Raw genomic sequence first — 18575 nt, forward strand, 5'->3', positions numbered from 1 at the left:
GGGCCAAATGGCCTCTCTCTGCACTGTAGGGATTTTATGATTCTACGAAGGGGTTTCCAGAAGACTTCCAGTCCAGTGGGAGCCAAAGCACGTTGTTGAATCAAAAGTGAGATCTTAACATCTCCAAGTGTTTTCCACTCTTTTCCCAAATTATGCTATAATTATAATACACAAGGGCAGATGAAAAAGTATTATGAATTAAAGGAACACTTTGTGCTTCAATGGTTACCTCTTAGTAATGTTGGAATCAGGACCTTCTGGATGTTTCCAACTGGCTCCTTTAACAGGCAGCCACCATGGAGCTGCTGCAACCTAGAATAAGACAAGAAGCCACCTTCTTAGAATCATGCAGCACAGTTAAATTGCTCAGTCCAAAAAGCCACCAAAACCTGCCTATGAACACCAAGTATAAAATTATAGTATTTCTATTTTTCATTTTTTTTGCAGGAAGTGGCATTTGCTACACTCTTCAGTTTGATGCACAGACCTCACTGGGGTTTAGAAGGCCAAGTGATTATTTGTTTTGAAGGATAAGATTCTGAGGAGACTTGACAGGGTAGCTGCTGAGAAGTGTCCTTGAGAGAAATCTACAGCTCAGGGGTACAATTAGACTGGAAATGTCAGCTCTATTCTCTCTTTACAGATGCTGTCAGACCTGCTGAGATTTCCCAGCATTTTTGTTTCAGATTCCAGTATCTGCAATATTTTGCATTTATTGTAAGGAAAAACGCCTTCCCTCACAATGTTGTTAATCTTAGGCATTCGCTACCGCTGACAGCATCGGAGGCTAGATCATTGAAAATATTCAGGGCTGCATTAGACAGATTTTTTGATCCATGAGTGAATCAAAAGAGCAATGGGACAGCAGATAGTACAATGTTGTTCAGGCCACAGTCAGATCAGCCATGATGTTACCGATTGCAGGAGCAGGCCTGAGGGGCTGAGTGGCCGATTCTTGCTCCTTGTTCTTGTATTTTCTTCATTACTGTTCCTGAAGGTAGAATTTGCTGCAGCTAGCTGGATACTGGCATTATAGCACTTGTCTAATTTTGTGTAAATTGAGACTCTCTGGTCATTTCTGATCAGGTTTTGAATTCAACCTAGGTTTTCGGATGGGGTTGCCTATCTGTGCTGTGTACAATGGGAATAGAGTACTTCAACCAAAGCTTGTCCCCAATTTGGAAACAAGGTAAAAAAAAATTGAAAAAAACCATTAGGATAGAATGGAAAGATGTGAGATAAAAGCAAAATACTACAGATACTGGAATCTGAAACAAAAAGATAAAATGCCGGAAAATCTCAGCAAGTTTGACAGCATCTGTGGAGAGAGAATAGAACAAAAATTTCGATCTAGATGACCCTTCATCAGGGTCATCCAGATTCAAAACGTTGTCTCTATTTTCTCTGCACAGATGCTGTCAGACCTAAGACCATAAGACATGGCAGCAGAATTAGGCCATTCAGCCCATCGAGTTCACTCTGCCATTCAATCATGGCTGATATTTTTCTCATCCCCATTCTCCTGCCTTTTCCCCATAACCTCTGATCCCCTTATTAATAAAGAACCTATCTCTATCTTAAAGACACTCAATGACCTGGCCTCCACAGCCTTCTGTGGCAAATAGTTCCACAGATTCATCACTCTTGGCTGAAGAAATTCCTCGTCATCTCGGTTTTAAAGGAACGCCATTTCAGCCTGAGGTTGTACCCTCTGGTTCTAGTCTTTCCTATTAGTGGAAACATCCTCTCCATGTCCACTCTATCCAGGTCTCGCAGTATTCTGCAAGTTTCAATAAGATCCCTCCTCATCCTTTTAAACTCCAACGACTACAGACTCAGAGTCCTCAACCATTCCTCATACGACAAGCTCTTCATTCCAGGGACCATTGTTGTGAACCTCCTCTAGACCTTTTCCAAGGCCAGCATATTCTTCCTTAGATACAGGGCCCAAAACTGCTCACACTACACCAAATGGGGTCTGACCAGAGCCTCATACAACTCAGCAGTACATCCCTACTCTTGTACTCTACACCTGCTGAGATTTCCCAGCATTTTGTTTTTGTGGTGGAAAGATGTGAGCTTGTTCCTAGAACTTGAGAAGGAGAAACTGATCTATTGCAGATCACTGCAGGACGTACAGGGGGTATCAAAAGATAGCCAGATAATAAAGAAACCAAACAATCTGACGGAAAAAGAGAAAATAAATTCAGGAACACAGGTAGAAGATTTTTGAATGGTCACGTAATAAAGTAAACAAATATTTTTATACTAAGTACAAACAGAAAGAAAAGTTTGCATTTCTTCTTAGGCAGTCCGCAGGAGAACTTGTTGGCACCTTGCTTCACAGGCAACAGGGGAGTCCATTGTGCAACCTAGTCTGTGTCACAGGTGGAGCTGATGGTGGTTGGAGGAGCTGATGGGGCAGGGGGGTGGGGGTGTGGTGGTTTGCCAGGCACTCCTTCCGCTGTCACACTTGGCTACAGCTCGTTCTCAGCAATGGAAGTGTTCAGTTCCATTGAGGATGCGGTTTCTCCATTTCAGGTGGTTTTAGAACCACTAAACTAGACTAGCCATATAAATGGTTACAAAAGCAGGTTAGAGGCTTGGAATCCTGCAGCAAGTAATTCACCTGTTGACTCCCCAGAGTCTGTCCATAATCTACAATTTTAGGCTAAGCCTTTGCCCTCCTGGGGCTCGCTTGCAGTGTTGAAGCTCTAAATAGAGCGCTTGTTTTGGGATTTTCGTGTCAGGCTTGCGGCAGAGCTAATTGAGCATGGTCAATGTTGGGGATACTAGCCTAAATGAGAACACTAACGCTGGTGCACCTATCCTACCAATGGATTTACCAAGGCAGCGTTTGTGGTACATCTCTACAGTTTTGAGGTGCCTGTTGCACAAAGTCAGCGTCTCTGACAAGCCACATACATAGAAACTAGAAGCAGGAGTAGGCCATTCAGTCCTTTGAGCCTGCTCCACCATTCATCTTGATCATGGCTGATCAAATTCAATATCCTGATATCACCTTCCCCCCATATCCCTTTAGCCTCAAGAGTTATATCTAATTTCTTCTTGATATCACACAACGTTTTGGCCTCAATTGTTTTCTGCGGTAGTGAATTTCACATATATATCATTCCCTGAATGAAGAAATTTCTCTTCACCTCAGTCCTAAAAGGTCTACCTCTTATCGTCAAACTATGACCCCACCTTCAGGAACATGCTTTCTGAATCTAAAATCATAGAATCCCTATAATGCAGGAGGCGGCCCATTGAATCTGCAGCTACCACAATACCACCAAGGCCCTATTCCTGTAACCCCACATATTTACCCTATTAATCCACTGACACAAGGGTCAATTTAGCATGGCCAATCAACCTGCACATCTTTGGATTGCAGGAGGAAACCGGAGCACCCGGAGGAAACCCACGCAAACACAGGGAAGAATGTGCAAACTCTACACATGCACACAGACACACACACGGCGACCCGAGGCCGGAATTGATCTCGGATCTCTGCACTGAGGCAACAGTGCCAACCACTGTGTCACCCCAATCTACCTTGTCTAATCCTGTTAGATTTTAAAAGTTTCTATTAGGTTCCCTCTCACTCTTCTAAATTCCAATGAATACAATCCCAACCACTCAACCTCTTCTCATATGACAGACTTGCCATCTCAGGAATCAGTCTGGCAAACCTTTGCTGCACTTCCTCTATCGCAAGGAGGGCATGTATTACTTTTCGCAGATGCTGATAATGGAGGCTTGCATTTATATACTTGCATGCAGTTATCCTCCAAGTAATTAGAGTAATTGGAGATCTTCATAAATTATATGTAAAATACAGCAATTATTTGTCTCAGTGAGGCACATGGCCTACTTCACAAATGTTCAACGATGGGATTTAACTTCCATTAGTCTGACTTAAAACCTTTCTTCTATTCTGCTCCTGCCTTCAGAAGGAAAGCTATAATATTTTAAAAAATGGCATGCATCTTAATACTCTGTACTGAGAAGCAAAATGTCACTGGGAACAATCTTAATCACTGTTAGTAGTGCCAAATCTCTTTGGCTGCTGTCTTGTTTTGACTGAGGAAGAAGTTGTTTTCGGGATGCAATATCCTTCAGGACAACCTCTGTGCACTTTGAATAAGGGCATGGGCTTTCTTATGTCCATGAAAAAGTAGATGATTCAACATCTCATTTGACAGACAGCAGAATGAACAAACACTGCAGTACTTCTTAGTACTGCTCTGATGCATCAGTTTAAATTGGGTGCTTAGACCCCAAATCAAACTGAAATAAAGCTAAATTCAATAGTTTTGAGGCATGCCTGCTTCAAAGGGAAATATTCTACATATCAGGGCTACAGTGTTGCAGCAGTCTCTCTGACACCAGGAAGGGAAGAGCATTGGCTTTACCCTGTGAAGTCCCAGCTGCCTTTCACACAACTATACATTCTTGTGCTAACTAAATGGTAATTATATCAGTGCTACAAAGACTTGAAAGTGTGCAGACTGCACAACTATTCCAGTTTTTGATCTACACCAGACACACTTCCCAGTTCAGCGGCAGCTTCATCACTGCATTATCTAAAGACTTCAGTTGATGAATGGAATGCGGGAACCCCCGACTCTTGGCATTCCTTGTTCCTGTTTGTTTACAAGTTCTGTCTCCCATGCTGAGTGGTTCAAATATTTCACATTTTGTAGACAAAGTGTATGCACATACAGCCACAGCACTTTCTTTTCCTTCTCCCTCGAGGCTTGAGAGGACTGAGTAACATGGAAGCAGTTAAGCGCGCTCTTTGGAACAGGTCAAGCAGAATAGCCATTGAACTCTCCAGGTCACACACAAGGACTGCAAGATGAGATGGAGACTGGTGTTGAAGTGTCCAATCCATTTCCCTACATGTTTGACCTAGGGTCACTAACCTTCCAGGATAGTCCTGTAGCCTCCAGGAATTAAGTGTTCCATCTCCTGGAAAATTGTAGGTGCATTAAAAACATTTTTTTCTCATTTCCATTCAACACTTTGTTATAATTGTTAGAATAATTTTGCAGGTTAGGCTGGATAGGGTAATTGGATCTTCTTCCACCACATGGCCTTCCTATCTAATGGACCATTTCCAGTATTTTCACCATCTTCACTGCTACGCCACTGTCAAATGCATCTTTTATCTTTCCTCCCCTTTTGCACACTAAGAACAGTTTCCTCTACAGTACCCTGATGCCTGCCCTCAATCACCCCCAGCACCCTTCCCATGCAAATGTAGGAGATGCAACATATTGCCAACTCTCTTCTTACCACCCAAGGTCCAGACACATCTCCCAAGTAAAACAGCAGTTCATGTGTACTTTTTTCAATTTATTAAGATTATTTGTTGCTGATAATGGGGGTCTGGCCCACAAATAAAGATATCAAAGATTGTGCTCTGTGGAACATTGCCATTCAGTCTACAAGTATGTTCCTGAGCTTCTTGTCACCTGTCATTTAAACTCTCCACTTCCCTCACACACTGCCTTTGGCAATGAAACTTAATGCAAGTTTGAGGGAATACATCCCATTTTCCAAATAGGCACTTTATAGTCTTCCTGACTCAATCATTTCAGACCATCACCTCTTCTCCAATTTTGTTTATTTTTTCTTTGCTTGTTTCTTTTTAAAACTCGTTTTTCGGCTTTTGAAGAGCACCTGTTCAGGATTCTGCCATTCACATCTCCTCTCAATACACGGGTTATTTCTCGACTGGTCTCATTACCAGTCTCTGGCCTTGCACCTCTGATCCTTCATCATCTAATCTTTCTATCCCAGGCTTTCCCTTTTGATCCTTATCCATCCTCATTGCTTTCACTGACTTAAAACTTATGGCATTTCTAACTTTTCACAATTCTGACGAAAAAAGTCGACAACCTGAAACATTAACTTTGTTTCTCTCCCCACAGATGCTGCCTGACCTGCTCAGTGTTTCCAGAATTTTCTGTTTTGATTTCAGATTTCCAGCATTGTGGTATGGTGCTTATCCAAATACGTCAGACTTTTAGCTCAAAACATCCAGTTGCAGTGACACAGCGGTGGTAACCTGGGTCATCTGCTAATAAAGCAGATGGGCCAAATTTAAAACGATAGTGATTAAAGTTGACTGCTGAGTTAAAACCATGGTTAACTCAATGAGTGCTTGAGCTATTTTAAATTACATCCCTGTAGAAGACTGAAATGTAACATACGCTAGTGAACCCTGCAAAAAGAATAAATTGGCCTGCAGGATTTGTTCGGGTTATGATAGCACTGGTCCAAACAACAACTTCAACGTTGACAGCAATGAGGGGAATGCTTCCACCCTGAAACTGGGAGAAATCTTTGAGATGGTTATCTAAAGACACTGCCGTGGCAAGTAAACAGCAGCTGTAAATGCTTCCATGCTTCTGAGGCCTGTACACTCACAGCACAGCAGATAGGAAAAGGAAGAAATGTTCTGAATTTATACTGCGACATACATGCACAAATTGGTTGCCCCATTTCCTATTTTCTGACATTTAGGGCACTTCAAAAGTACTTAATTTGCTGTAAAGCGCTTAAGGGCATCACAAGGTCATGATATCTGCTTTTTAAAATCCAAGTCCTAATTTTCCTCACTGAATGTGAGCAAATGTTGGATAGGCTGAGCCCTTCCACAGGGGAATTCACAATTAGGTGCAAGGGGGTAAAAAAAGGCATTCAGCTAGCAAATGCAAAACAAAATGTGACAAAAAAGGTTTGCTCATACTACAGACTGATCTCCCAAAATATAAGTTTCAAGTCTACAAGTTGGTAACTGTGGCACACAAATAAATTTATACATCTGCAATCAACAGGCAAATTCTTTGGTTTGGGAGGCTCAAATGGTGGTCAGCAACAGGATTTCAAAGGGTTTGCCAAATCAGCATCTTTCAAGTATGGAATCTTTTCTAAAGACCGTATTTCACAATTAGGGTCAAAGAAAACAAGCAAGACTCATCACAGGCATCATCAATGGTTTCTGGTTTATAATGAGGAATAAGGCCTCAAGATCGACTATTTTTTAAAAAACTACTTCCAAAAGGAGAAGAATGTAATGTATTAATGCAAGATTGAGTCAATATAGTGCCACAACTGCTGATGGTGGAGAGACATCTCAACCTCTTCCCCCACCCTCCCCTCCCCCCCTCCCCAAACTTTGTTCCCTCAGATGCATCGGTGACAGTTACTAGTGGGCCCTTTTCCCAGCACACCATGTGGCACGTGCTCTTCTGTTCACCATTGGGCAAGTGGAGCAACAAGTGGAATGGGTGAGGTCAGATGTAGGGTCATGAGCTGACAATTAATCAATGAATGCCAGTTAAGTTTGGCTAACTGCACCCTTCGCTCCTCAAGTGGTTGAACACTGCTTGGCTGCAGCAGCTGTTAAGGGAGCAGAGGCAGCTGATCATAATCTCCACAGCAGTCAGAAACTGAAGGGCCTGAGGCCTCATGCACCAACCACACATGGTGCAGATGGCCACAAAGTTGACCTTCACTATGATGTTGGGAAATGAGCCTAGAATTTGGATGCTTGCTGTGTATGGTGATTGTCTTATTTTTGGTTGTGGGATCTTGTGGTGGAACAAATTTCTTGCAACTGACTTTTACTATGTGGCAGAACAACTCAAAAAACAGTGGTCTTCTTTTGCAGGGAGTGTGTGGAAATTTTTATAACACTGGAGTGAGGTCTGCAGAAGCAATGAAGTTCAGAAATCTTGCTTCAGATCATCGACTTATCTTGTAATTAAATGAAGAAACTAATCTGATGTCAACATCAAAAAAGCATTTGAATCTTAAAGACAAAGAGAAAAATGATTGTAACGATTACTGCAGATGTGGGAAATGAATGCAACTGGAAGTGTATTCGGTTCATGAAGCACAATTTTCAGGTTGTTTGTCAACTTTTAAAACGCCATTGTCCCTTGTACGTAGATTTAGGACACAAAGTACTTATTAATTCTGCCCTCAGAGATAACATAGCCAAGATGAACAATTTCAAGGATAACAACAAAGAGAACAGATTTCCAATAAGTTGAATTCAATGACATCACACTTAGGAAACAATTGTTATAGCCTTGTAACATAACTTTCTGCATCAGTGACAAGGAATAAGAACCACCACAGCAACGGGAGAATATTACAAGGTCACTACAGTATCATGTAAACCCAACAGAGCACACTCTGATGGATCCATTAGACAACTCAGGCTTTATCATTTCGATAACATAAATTTAGTATGCAGTATCCCCACATAAGCCTTTGCATTTGCTGCTCTGCATTGGGTAGTCCAAACGAGGATAGGGGATCTCTTTGTAGAACATCTATGTTCATTTTGCAAGCATGCTATTGAGTTTCCCATTTCTTGTCATTGCAAGTCTCCATTCCAGTCCTACTTCAACCTCTCTATCCCAGTTCCCACATCATTCAAAAATAATTCATCAAGAATTGAATACTTCAATTAGGAATTTTACAGCCTGCTGGACTCAGCATGGAGTTCCAACATTTCCTTTTTGAAAATCTTGAGAGAGACAGTAGAAGCACTATTCATTATTATGTGTGCTCTGCCCAAAGACAGTCTTTAGCTCATAGTCTTCTCTACGCGTCTCAATCCCGTGCTGTTTTTTTAATAACATTCTGCACTGATATTCCATTCCTTCCTCTTTTTCCTTGACATCTTTCCCACTGTAACATCTTTTACTAGTCCATTGCCTATGTGCCCTACCCAATCACTCAGGCTTTTCTGAATTACATTCAGGAAATTTTTTTGTTTTTTTAATTCATTGTGCTGAGTACTTCATCCTTTGTTATATTTTCTATCTAGTTGATCTTGTCCATTCTCTTCCAAATCGATATTTAGAAGCCATTGAGCAAGTGCTCCTCTTCTTCCTTCAGGTCCAACTCACATCTATACAAAACAATACTCCAAATCAAGCTCTGTACGAGGCGTTTTGAGATTGTTTGTTCAGCTTTCTAGTTAGCAACCATCTTTTCTTAACAAATATGGCCTTTCTTGTTGCTATCCTTGCTCTTGTTTGTTGCAGCTTCCATCAGGAGATATTATGCTCCCCAAATACCAGAGTTCTTGCACCTTTCTAATTACTTTTCTTCTATGGATATTTATGTTATAGTTTATACTAAAATGGTAATTCTACAGTGGAAGTACTACACTAGTATCAGACCACAATAATAGTACCTGCGGTATAAATTATAACTTTGAAATTTGGCATTCTTGCATTTGTCCATATGAGTGCAAGATGAAAAGATTCAGCAACATGTTTCTCTTTTCAGCAAGTTAATAAGTAACGCCTTGGAAAAACAACAAGCACTAGGATTTCATCTGAAGATGGATAGAATTGAAAAGTGGAGGTGTTTGACTCAATCTGTAACAAAGCTCAGTTAGACCATGACCTCCAAAGCATCTCCCAAACCAGTGACTTCTACCGCTGAGATCAAAGGCAGCAGATGCACAGGAACATCGTCATCAACAAATTACACTGCAAGTCACACATCATCCTGACTTAGAAATATATCACTGTTGTTGGGTCAAATCCCTAGAACTCTCTCCCTAACAGCACCAGAGGTGTACCTACTTAGCATGGACTGAAGCAGTTCAGAAAGGCAGCTTACTGCTTTCTTAAGGGCAGTTAGGGATGGGCAGTAAATGCTGACCCCACCAATAACATACATTTCCCATGAAATTTGTTTTTAAAAAAATGGTCACCATACGAGAGGCACTGGAGAAGTTGCAAAAAAAAGGTCCTATAGGGATGATATCCTATAGGGACAGTACCAAATTTGTGAGATGGAAAGAATGAACAAGCTGGGTCACTTCTCTTGAAGAAGGCGGCTGATATAAAAAAAAGTTTTAAAATTAAGGATTTTGTTTTGTTACTTTTTATAGAGCGGATAGAGAATGTTTCCATTTGTGGGGGAAAAAGTAACTAGAGACCACCAATCTGAGATGAGCAATCCAACTTCTTTATCCAAAGAGTGATGAGAATGTGCAATTTACTACAATAGGGAGTGGTTGAAATGAATAGTGTAGATACATCTTAGGGGAAGCTAGATAAACACAAGGGAGAAGGAAAAAGAGTCTGATGCTAATAGAGTTCTAGGAAGGATAGGAGGAGGTTCAAATGGCACATAAAAATCAGCATGAGCTGGTTGGGCCAAGGCACTTATTTCTGTATTCCATGTAATTGCATACCACAACACTGATCCCCTTCACTGAAAAGTTGGTAGTGATTCTATAAATGCCATTTACACTTCCTCAGACTCAACTGTGTCTTTATTCATCCCATTACCTCCGACTTTTGCTCTGCACGATCACATATTTGTCTTTAGCTGCTCCCGTCTTCTTTCCCATCACAAGACAGACATTCATTGTTTCCAGCCTCCTTTCCACACCTGTGATTGATTAATACCTGTTATATTTCTGCCTTTTTCCAGTTCTTGATTATTGATTCACTGAAAGTTTACAGTAATAGGTCTATCACGTCTGTCCCAACATGGTGGTCTCTGGTAATGTTCTTCCCCACAAGTGATGAAAGGTTGTTGACCTAAAATGTTACTTCTGTTTCTCTCATTAATAAAGACGTTGCTGGATGAGCTGAGCATTTCCATCCTTTTCTATTTTTAATACTATACCTTTAGGTACTTAGGAAGGAAATAAAGCATCTTGCATACAGAAGATTGTAAAAGGCTGTGTGTGCTGGGACAATTGGAGCTTTCAAACCTGAAATCAGCAGATCTTTATTAGCTAAGGGTATTAAGGGACATGGAGCAGAGGTAGATAAAATGAAGCTGAGGTAGCAATCTAATTAAACGGTGAAAAAGACCCAAGAGGCTGGCAGACTCGTTCCTGTTCCATTTTGTTTCAGCAATATCTATCAGTTCCTATACTTCTGTCATCGATAAAACACAAACTTGATCTACAGATGCCCCAAAATATTCCAGCTTTAATTTTGCTTCTCCTTTCATTGCAAAGGGCCAGGTCAAGAGGAAGACTATTTTACATGTGACAGTAGTGCAAACCCCTGCTGCAAATCAAATGCAATGTTAGTGGCCTTCAGGAATATGAATTTAAAATATGATGAAAAAATCCTCTGCGGAAAGCTGATGAGAGCTGCCTTGAAGCATTGGTTTGTTTATGAAACCACAACAGAAAGATTACATCAAACCTTCTATCAAGGGGACAAAAAGGATAATTAAATACAGGTTAATGAACCTGGCTTCAACATTAGTTTAAAAAGCTGGTCTGACTATGCTGCCTCGCTCTCCTAGCCCAAAGCTGATCTGAAATGCAAGCTTGAAATGATGATGGAAGTGCATTCAATGATTACTTCTCCAATTCTCTTTTGCAAGTTATGAAAGGGAATAAACTGCAGGGCCATGGGGAAGAAGTAGGACAGCGAGATTGATAGGATAGAGTCATTCCAAAAAACCTGCACAGACATATTAGGCCATGTGGCCCTTTTCACTGTTGCACGATTGTATGAAAGGTCTTCATTGCTCCTTTGTTCAAGAAGATCAGAAATAGGAGTATACCACCATTTGGGCACTCAAGCTCATTCTGCTATTCAGAAAAATCACAGCTGATCTTCACCTCACCATTGTATCCCCACTTCCCTCGATTCCCTCAGTATCCAAAAAGGTACTTCAACACGCTTAATAATTGAGCATCCACTGTATGTTGTGTGCAGAATTCCAAAGATTCACAATTCCATGAAGAAATTTAATCTCCTCTCCATCCAAAAAGGCCAACTTCTTATTCAGAGATTGTTTTCCTGAGTTCGAGCCTCCCTTCTAATAAGGAATATCACCCTAGGAGCTCCCCCACAAAGTGTCATTAAGAGAGTTTTGTGTGGTTCAATGGGATCACCTCTCTTTCTTCTCATTGTCATGAAGGAACTTTCTCTGGTCTTCCATGTTAAACTTAGGAAAAGAATAGCATCCATTCTACTCCTAAGTTAATATAGTTTTTGTTAATACTATATATAAATACATTTAATAGGTATGCCCAGCGTGAGCAGCTCCCATTTTCAAGAGCACAAAAATTACATCAAAATCAAATAAAATGAAAAGCAGGACTGTGATCTGTTTGAAACAGCTTTGAAGACTTAAATTGAGTATAAAGAGACCTCACTCTAAAGACCTTCAAACTGGAGATAAAGACCACACCATGAATTATATAGACTATCCCAAGTGAAATCAGGAAATGCTCTCAGCGACAACTGCTCAAGGCTTCGAATAACATAGCTGACTGTGTTCAATCTGCAACCAAATTTAACTCAAAAGGTTCATGATTGCTCTACGTACCGAATCGTTTGGTTTGCTTCAAAGAATAGTCCCAGTCCCACACCATCAACTCTTACAACCCAAGGTACTTATACATGCAATTGCAATTCTATATGGTGCAACAAGTCCAGTCTCGCACCATTTACCAAAAAGGTCAAACTAAATGAAATTTCCACTTGAGTGAGTTTACAGATTTGGGGCACAGGGCTGGCCCCTTAATCCAAAAACCTAAAAGTCGAAAAGGATTTGAAAATTCACTCCAATCAAGCAAATCAGCAGTTTGAACAAGCACTATAGAAATCAACATCTTTCCGATGAAAAGATTTTTCAAGGGCTACAGGCTGGATCAAGTGAACACCAACGCAAGGTGGGCCACTTTGTCAGCACAGCTGATTTTTCAACTTGCATGTAAAAGGATTAAAAGAATAAGCCAACACAGAGGGATTACTAACCCTTCACTCAGTATCTATTCTTCCTCCACTGTAAGAAAATTGAAAGAAAAATCTCAGTTATAAAAAGGCTTTTCACAACCTGGGGATATTCTGAAGCCCTTTACAACCAAGTATTTTTGAAGTGCATCTACTATTGAAATGCAGTGGCCGACTTATGCACAGCAAGATCCTGCAAACAGCAGCGACCAGATAAATCTGTTTGGATCTCTGGCTGAAGGCTATGTTTTGGCCGAGACAGTAGAGAACTTCGGTATTCCCCCAGCACTGCACTGAAGTCCAGCTGAGATTTTGTAGGCAATTACCTGGAGTGGGACATTTCACAAACAAAGGTGTTCATACAAGTCTAAACTTGCTGACTGCCTCCAAAATCTGACCTGGAATTTATTTGCAATCAAGTGAGCTGATTCAGCCTTATTTCCAATAACCTGGAGTTTTTAATTGGCAATGCTGTTCTACTTCAAGAGGAAATATTAGCAGTTTAAAGGCTCATAAGCTCTTCAATTTTCAAAGCCAGACTCTTTTGATCTTCAGGTCCAAAATATTTAATGCAACCCAAGATTCATTTGACATGCTTACATAGAGTTTGGAAAAATTAACCCTTCCAACCTTACATTCAAGTTGACCTATTCAGCTGCTGTCAAGTTTGTAAAACCATTGTTTGGTCACCAGTCTCTTTCCATCCTGTACACATACATCTAAAACAGAAAATGTAAACATTTGGCTTTGCAATTGATTGAGAAATTTCCTGTTAGAAACTAATGCTCAGTCAATAAAATCTAGTAAAGACGTTAAATGACAGTATAACACCAGAAATATCATAAAATCCATTCACAGCACTGCATACTATAAGGACACAAGAACACATGAAATAACAGGAGTCACCATACTGTTCTCTAGATCTTTGCACTGCCTCAACTACTGACCTCGCTGTTCCCCCTAAGTCTTGACTTCCCTATTATTCAAAATTCTGTATTTGTGACTCAGCTCCTGTGAGACAGAATTCCTAAAGTTTTAAAATTTAAAGTTTTAAAATTTAAAGTTTTAAACCCTTATTCTTAAACTGCGCCTCCAGTTTGAAATTTCTCCATGAGGAGATACATCCAAACAGCACCTTCTCCATCAAAACTCCCTCAGAATCTTACATGTTTCAATACCATCTGTCTTTCTTCTAACCTCCAAAAGCGTGAAGTCCAACCTATTCAAACTTTCCTCATAAGAAACCCCTCTCACCTCAAACTAACTGAGTAATCTTCTCTGAATTGCCTACGATGCAAATATATCCCTCCTCAAATAAGAGGACCAAAACTCTATGCAGTATTCTAGGTGTGCACAGTTGTTGCAACACTTCCCATCTTTATACTCTATCCCTTTGCAATAAAGGCTTTCCTAATTATTTGCTGTATCTGTATGCTAACACAGTTCCATTTGTGAGGATTCCCAGATTCCACTGTACCACAGCATTCTGCAGTCTCACACCAGTAAATGTTTTATTTTTCTATTCTTCCAAAAGCGAATAACCTCTAATTTCTCACATTATGCTCCATCTAATAAATTTTTGCCCACTTAACTTATTTACATCACTGTGCAAGGGTATCTTACTCTCAACTCACATTCCCATTTATCATGTATCATCAGCAAATCTGCGCAAAATACATTTGATACCTTTATTCAAGTCATTAACAGATTGTAAAAGTCATAAATTACAGCATACAATTTGACCATGTACAAGATGATGCCAATTTTCCAGCCACAAAAATCATGTTTTTGTAAATACTTGGTGAACAAGTCAACTCTTCTTTTCAGTCATGAAATGCTGTACTTGTATTTCTAATCAGCCTCAATTTTTCACCCAGAAAATGCTCATTTTATTTACTGTCACATTATAACAGAATGCAAACGATCAAACAGACAACATGGGCTGCGCTGCAAATACATACAAAGTTTAAGATACACCCACTCTGTGTCGCATGTCAAGATTTCAAAATGGTGACCAGCACTTTACTTTTAGACTGTGTATAATTTGAGGGGGGACTTTTTCAAGGTTTCACAGGTTGACTTATATGTAGACCTCTACAGTAGTTGAAATACCTGTTGCACCCAACTAGTTGCCAAGCTGAAAACGACCAATTTATCTTAACTCTGTACAGGTCAGTCAATCATCTCTTGATGCTAAAATATTACCTCCAACACAATGAGCTCTTGCCTTCTCCACTAACCTTATATGTGGCAGTTTTATGAATGCTTTTTGGAGACCCAAATGCTATGCTTGTATTGGAACCTCTTTAGTCTGTTACATCTTGAAAGAACGCTTAGTTTTGTTAACCACAATTTTCCAGTCACCAAACTGTATTGAATCTGCTTGATTTAGAAGATCATGATACAAAGTCCACCTGTTCCTTCCTCAGTAATGGATTCTGCCCAATGACCAAAGCTGGGCCTTCAACAGGCAGTTAGATTTGCGACTTTCCATTTGTTGGAACTCTGTCAGAATGTAGGGAGTTTTAGAACAAAATTAACTTTTATTTATATTGTGCCATCATTGTAATGAACACCCCACAAGGCACTCCAAGAAGCATCAGAAAGAAAGGTATGACATCAAGACATGCAAGGAGATATTAGGTCAAATGACCACAACCTTGGTCAAAGACGTAGGTTTTAAGAAGGAAAATGAGATAAAGAGGAGGAGAGGTGTAGGGAGGATATTCCAGAGCTTAGAGCCCAGGCAACTGAAGGTTTGTCTGCTAATGATGGAGTGATTACATTTTGGGATGCACAAGAATTAGAACACAGATCTTGGTGGGTTGTAGAGCTGGAGATTACAAAGATAGGAAGGGGCAAGGCCAATCAAAGATTTGAAAACAAGGCTGAGAACTTTCAAGTCAAGGTGTTGCTTGATTGAGAGCCAATGTAGGCCATTGACTACAGGGTTTATAGGAGAATTTGGGTAGACTGCGCTCCACTGTATGGGAACATCAAGGAATCAGCCCAGCAACAAAACTGAAGGTCTACAGCGCCGTGGTGCTCACTACCCTCCTGTATGCCTGTGAAACGTGGACTGTGTATCGAAGGCATGCAAGACAACGCAATCATTTCCACATGACTTGTTTTCACAGAATATTATGCATTAGATGGCAAGACAAAGTACCAAACACTGAAGTTCTCGATAGAGCAAGTCTACCATCAATCCACACGCTGCTGATGAGAGCGCAGACCCGGTGGGCAGGTCACGTCATCCGTATATCAGATGAGCGCATACCCAAGCAGCTCCTTTTTGGGGAACTCTCTGCTGGAAGACGCTCACATGGAGGGCAGAAGAAACGATTCAAAGACACACTCAAAGCCTCCTTGAAGTCGCTTGACATTGACACGACCACCTGGGAAACGCTGGCACAAAACCATCCTACCTGGTGCTGCCTCATCCACAAAGGCTGTCAAGCTCACGAAGCAAGGTGTATTGCTGAAGCACAACTTAGGCGCGAGCTGCGCAAGTCCAGAGCCACCAGCGCAACAACTACAGTGTCTACACAAGTCTGTCCAATATGTGCCAGGTTATTCCATGCCCGAATTAACCTGATCAGTCATCTTCAGACACACTGCAACCAGCCTCAAAATGACTAATGGTGTCGAGGTCCTTATTGATGACGATGGACGAACAACAATATAGGAGAATTGGATCTTGCTGCTCATTAAGACAGGCAGCAGAGTTTTGGATGATCAAGCTTATGGAAGACATGACAGCCAAGGGAGTCAGAATGGTTGAGTCTAGTGGTAATGAAGGCATAAGAACATAAGAACATAAGAAATAGGAGCAGGAGTAGGCCATCTGGCCCTTCGAGCCTGCCCCGCCATTCAATAAGATCATGGCTGATCTGTCGTGGCTCAGTTCCACTTTCCCGCCCTCTCCCCATAACCCTTAATCCCCTCTCTTATCAAAAACCCATCAACCCGCTTCTTAAAAATATTTAGCGAGGCAGCCTCCACCACTTCAACGGGCAGAGAATTCCAGAGATTCACCACCCTTTGAGTGAAGAAGTTCCTCCTCAACTCCGTTCTGAACCGCCCCCCCTTTATCTTGAGGCTGTGCCCCCTAGTCCTACTGTCTTTTTTGAGCGGGAAGAGTCTTTCCACCTCTATCCTATCCATCCCATTCATCATCTTATACGTCTCAATGAGATCTCCCCTCATTCTTCTAAACTCTAACGAGTACAAGCCTAGTTTATTCAGCCTCTCCTCATAGCTCAACCCCCTCAACTCCGGTATCAGCCTAGTAAACCTCCTCTGCACTCCCTCCAGGGCCAAAATATCCTTGCGCAGGTGCGGCGCCCAAAACTGCACACAGTACTCCAGCTGCGGCTGGATGATGAAGGTTTCAGCAGCTGATGAGCAGAAACAGGGGTAAAGTCCAATGCTATTGCAGAGGTGGAAACAGGTCGTCTTAGTGATGGCATGAATGAAGTTGGAAGTTCATCTAAGGATCGAATGTGTCACCAAGGATATGAATAAATTGATTTAATCTCAGACTTTTACCAAGGAGATGGTAGATAGGGAATAGAGCTTGGTGAACTGACAGAAAAATTAGAATTACTGTATGTTAGATAAGCAGTCTTAATTATGTAATGGGGAGGAGTTGAGAGAGGTGTCGGTGAAGTAGGTAGGACCAGGTGTTGCCGGTGTGCACACGAAAATTAACGGCATACTTTCAGATGATGTCGCTAAGGTGCGGCACGTAGATGAGAAATAGGGTGGGACCAACGATAGATCCTTGGGGGAAAACACCAGGGTTAATAGTTCAGGAACTGGGAGAGATTTCAAGTGATTTTCTGGCTATAATTAAACAGACAAGATGGACCAGGTGGGATCAGTCTCACTCAGCTGGATAGTAGTGGTGTGGCACTGGAGTACAACAGTGTTGTCAATCATGTCAGAGGATGCAGACTAATGAAGAACAGGAAGCTGAAGTTCACCTTGTGACAATCACACAGGATTACATTTGTGACTTTGACTCGAGCCATTTCAGGTACTGTGGAAGGGGCAAAAACCTGATGGGTGGGGTTCAAACATGGAGGCCCGGGAAAGGTGGGAAAGAGATTGCAATCAATGCATCCACTACCTCTGCAACTAGTTCCTTTAATATCTAAGTATCTAGGCCATCAGCCCTGGGCAACAGTCATCTTTTAGTCCCCTTAGTTAGCTAAGTACTGCTGGGTAGCAGCTCCCCCTTTTGCCCCCTAATTCTATTTTGTTTTCCTTTAATGGGATGTGAGCATCACTGGCTAGACCAATATTTGTTGCCCATCCCTAATCGCCCTGTAGTTGATGGTGAGTCATCTTTTCAACCACTGGGACCTTGTGGTTTAAGTATACCCAAAGTGTGATTAGGAAGGGAGTTTTGGGATTTTGACACAGTGGTGAAGGATTCTTTGTATTTTCTACTGTGAAGACAAAGACAAAATATATGTTCTAAATTCCAGTCATTTCCTGTTCGCCATTATTAATTCCCCAGTGTTATCTTCTAGGTTTACTTTAGCTACTCTTTCTTTTTATATACTTCGATGCTCCTGCTATTTGTTCTTGTATTTCTTGCTAGTTTATTCTCAATCTATTTTTACTCACTTTTGTTTAGTTATTCTTTGCTGGCTTCTAAACTTTTCCCACTGATCTTCCAACTTTACGGGCTTTATTTTTCCCTATTCTGAAACCACCCTTAACTTCTTTAGTTATCTACAGATGATTCACCTTTCTCAGAGAGTTATTCTTTCTTAATGAATACTTTGTAACTCCAACTGCCTT

At 41.1% G+C, this 18575-nt stretch overlaps 2 protein-coding genes across 4 annotated transcripts in view; one reads left to right on the forward strand and one right to left on the reverse strand.

Moving 5' to 3' along the window:
• The window catches only part of itpr1a (inositol 1,4,5-trisphosphate receptor, type 1a), a 516106-nt gene that overhangs the window by 121780 nt on the left and 375751 nt on the right, over positions 1 to 18575 (forward strand). The gene's annotated exons all lie outside the window — the stretch shown is intronic.
• sumf1 (sulfatase modifying factor 1) overlaps positions 1 to 18575 on the reverse strand; it is a 133779-nt gene that overhangs the window by 81852 nt on the left and 33352 nt on the right. The window contains exon 4 of the mRNA XM_080184022.1: positions 230 to 312. Coding sequence (XP_080040148.1) covers positions 230 to 312 — 83 coding nt within the window. The remainder of the gene's footprint in view (positions 1 to 229; positions 313 to 18575) is intronic.

This window comes from Carcharhinus amblyrhynchos, chromosome 3 (genome assembly GCF_965287045.1).
Source record: "Carcharhinus amblyrhynchos chromosome 3, sCarAmb.v2.hapA, whole genome shotgun sequence".
NCBI lineage: Eukaryota > Metazoa > Chordata > Chondrichthyes > Carcharhiniformes > Carcharhinidae > Carcharhinus > Carcharhinus amblyrhynchos.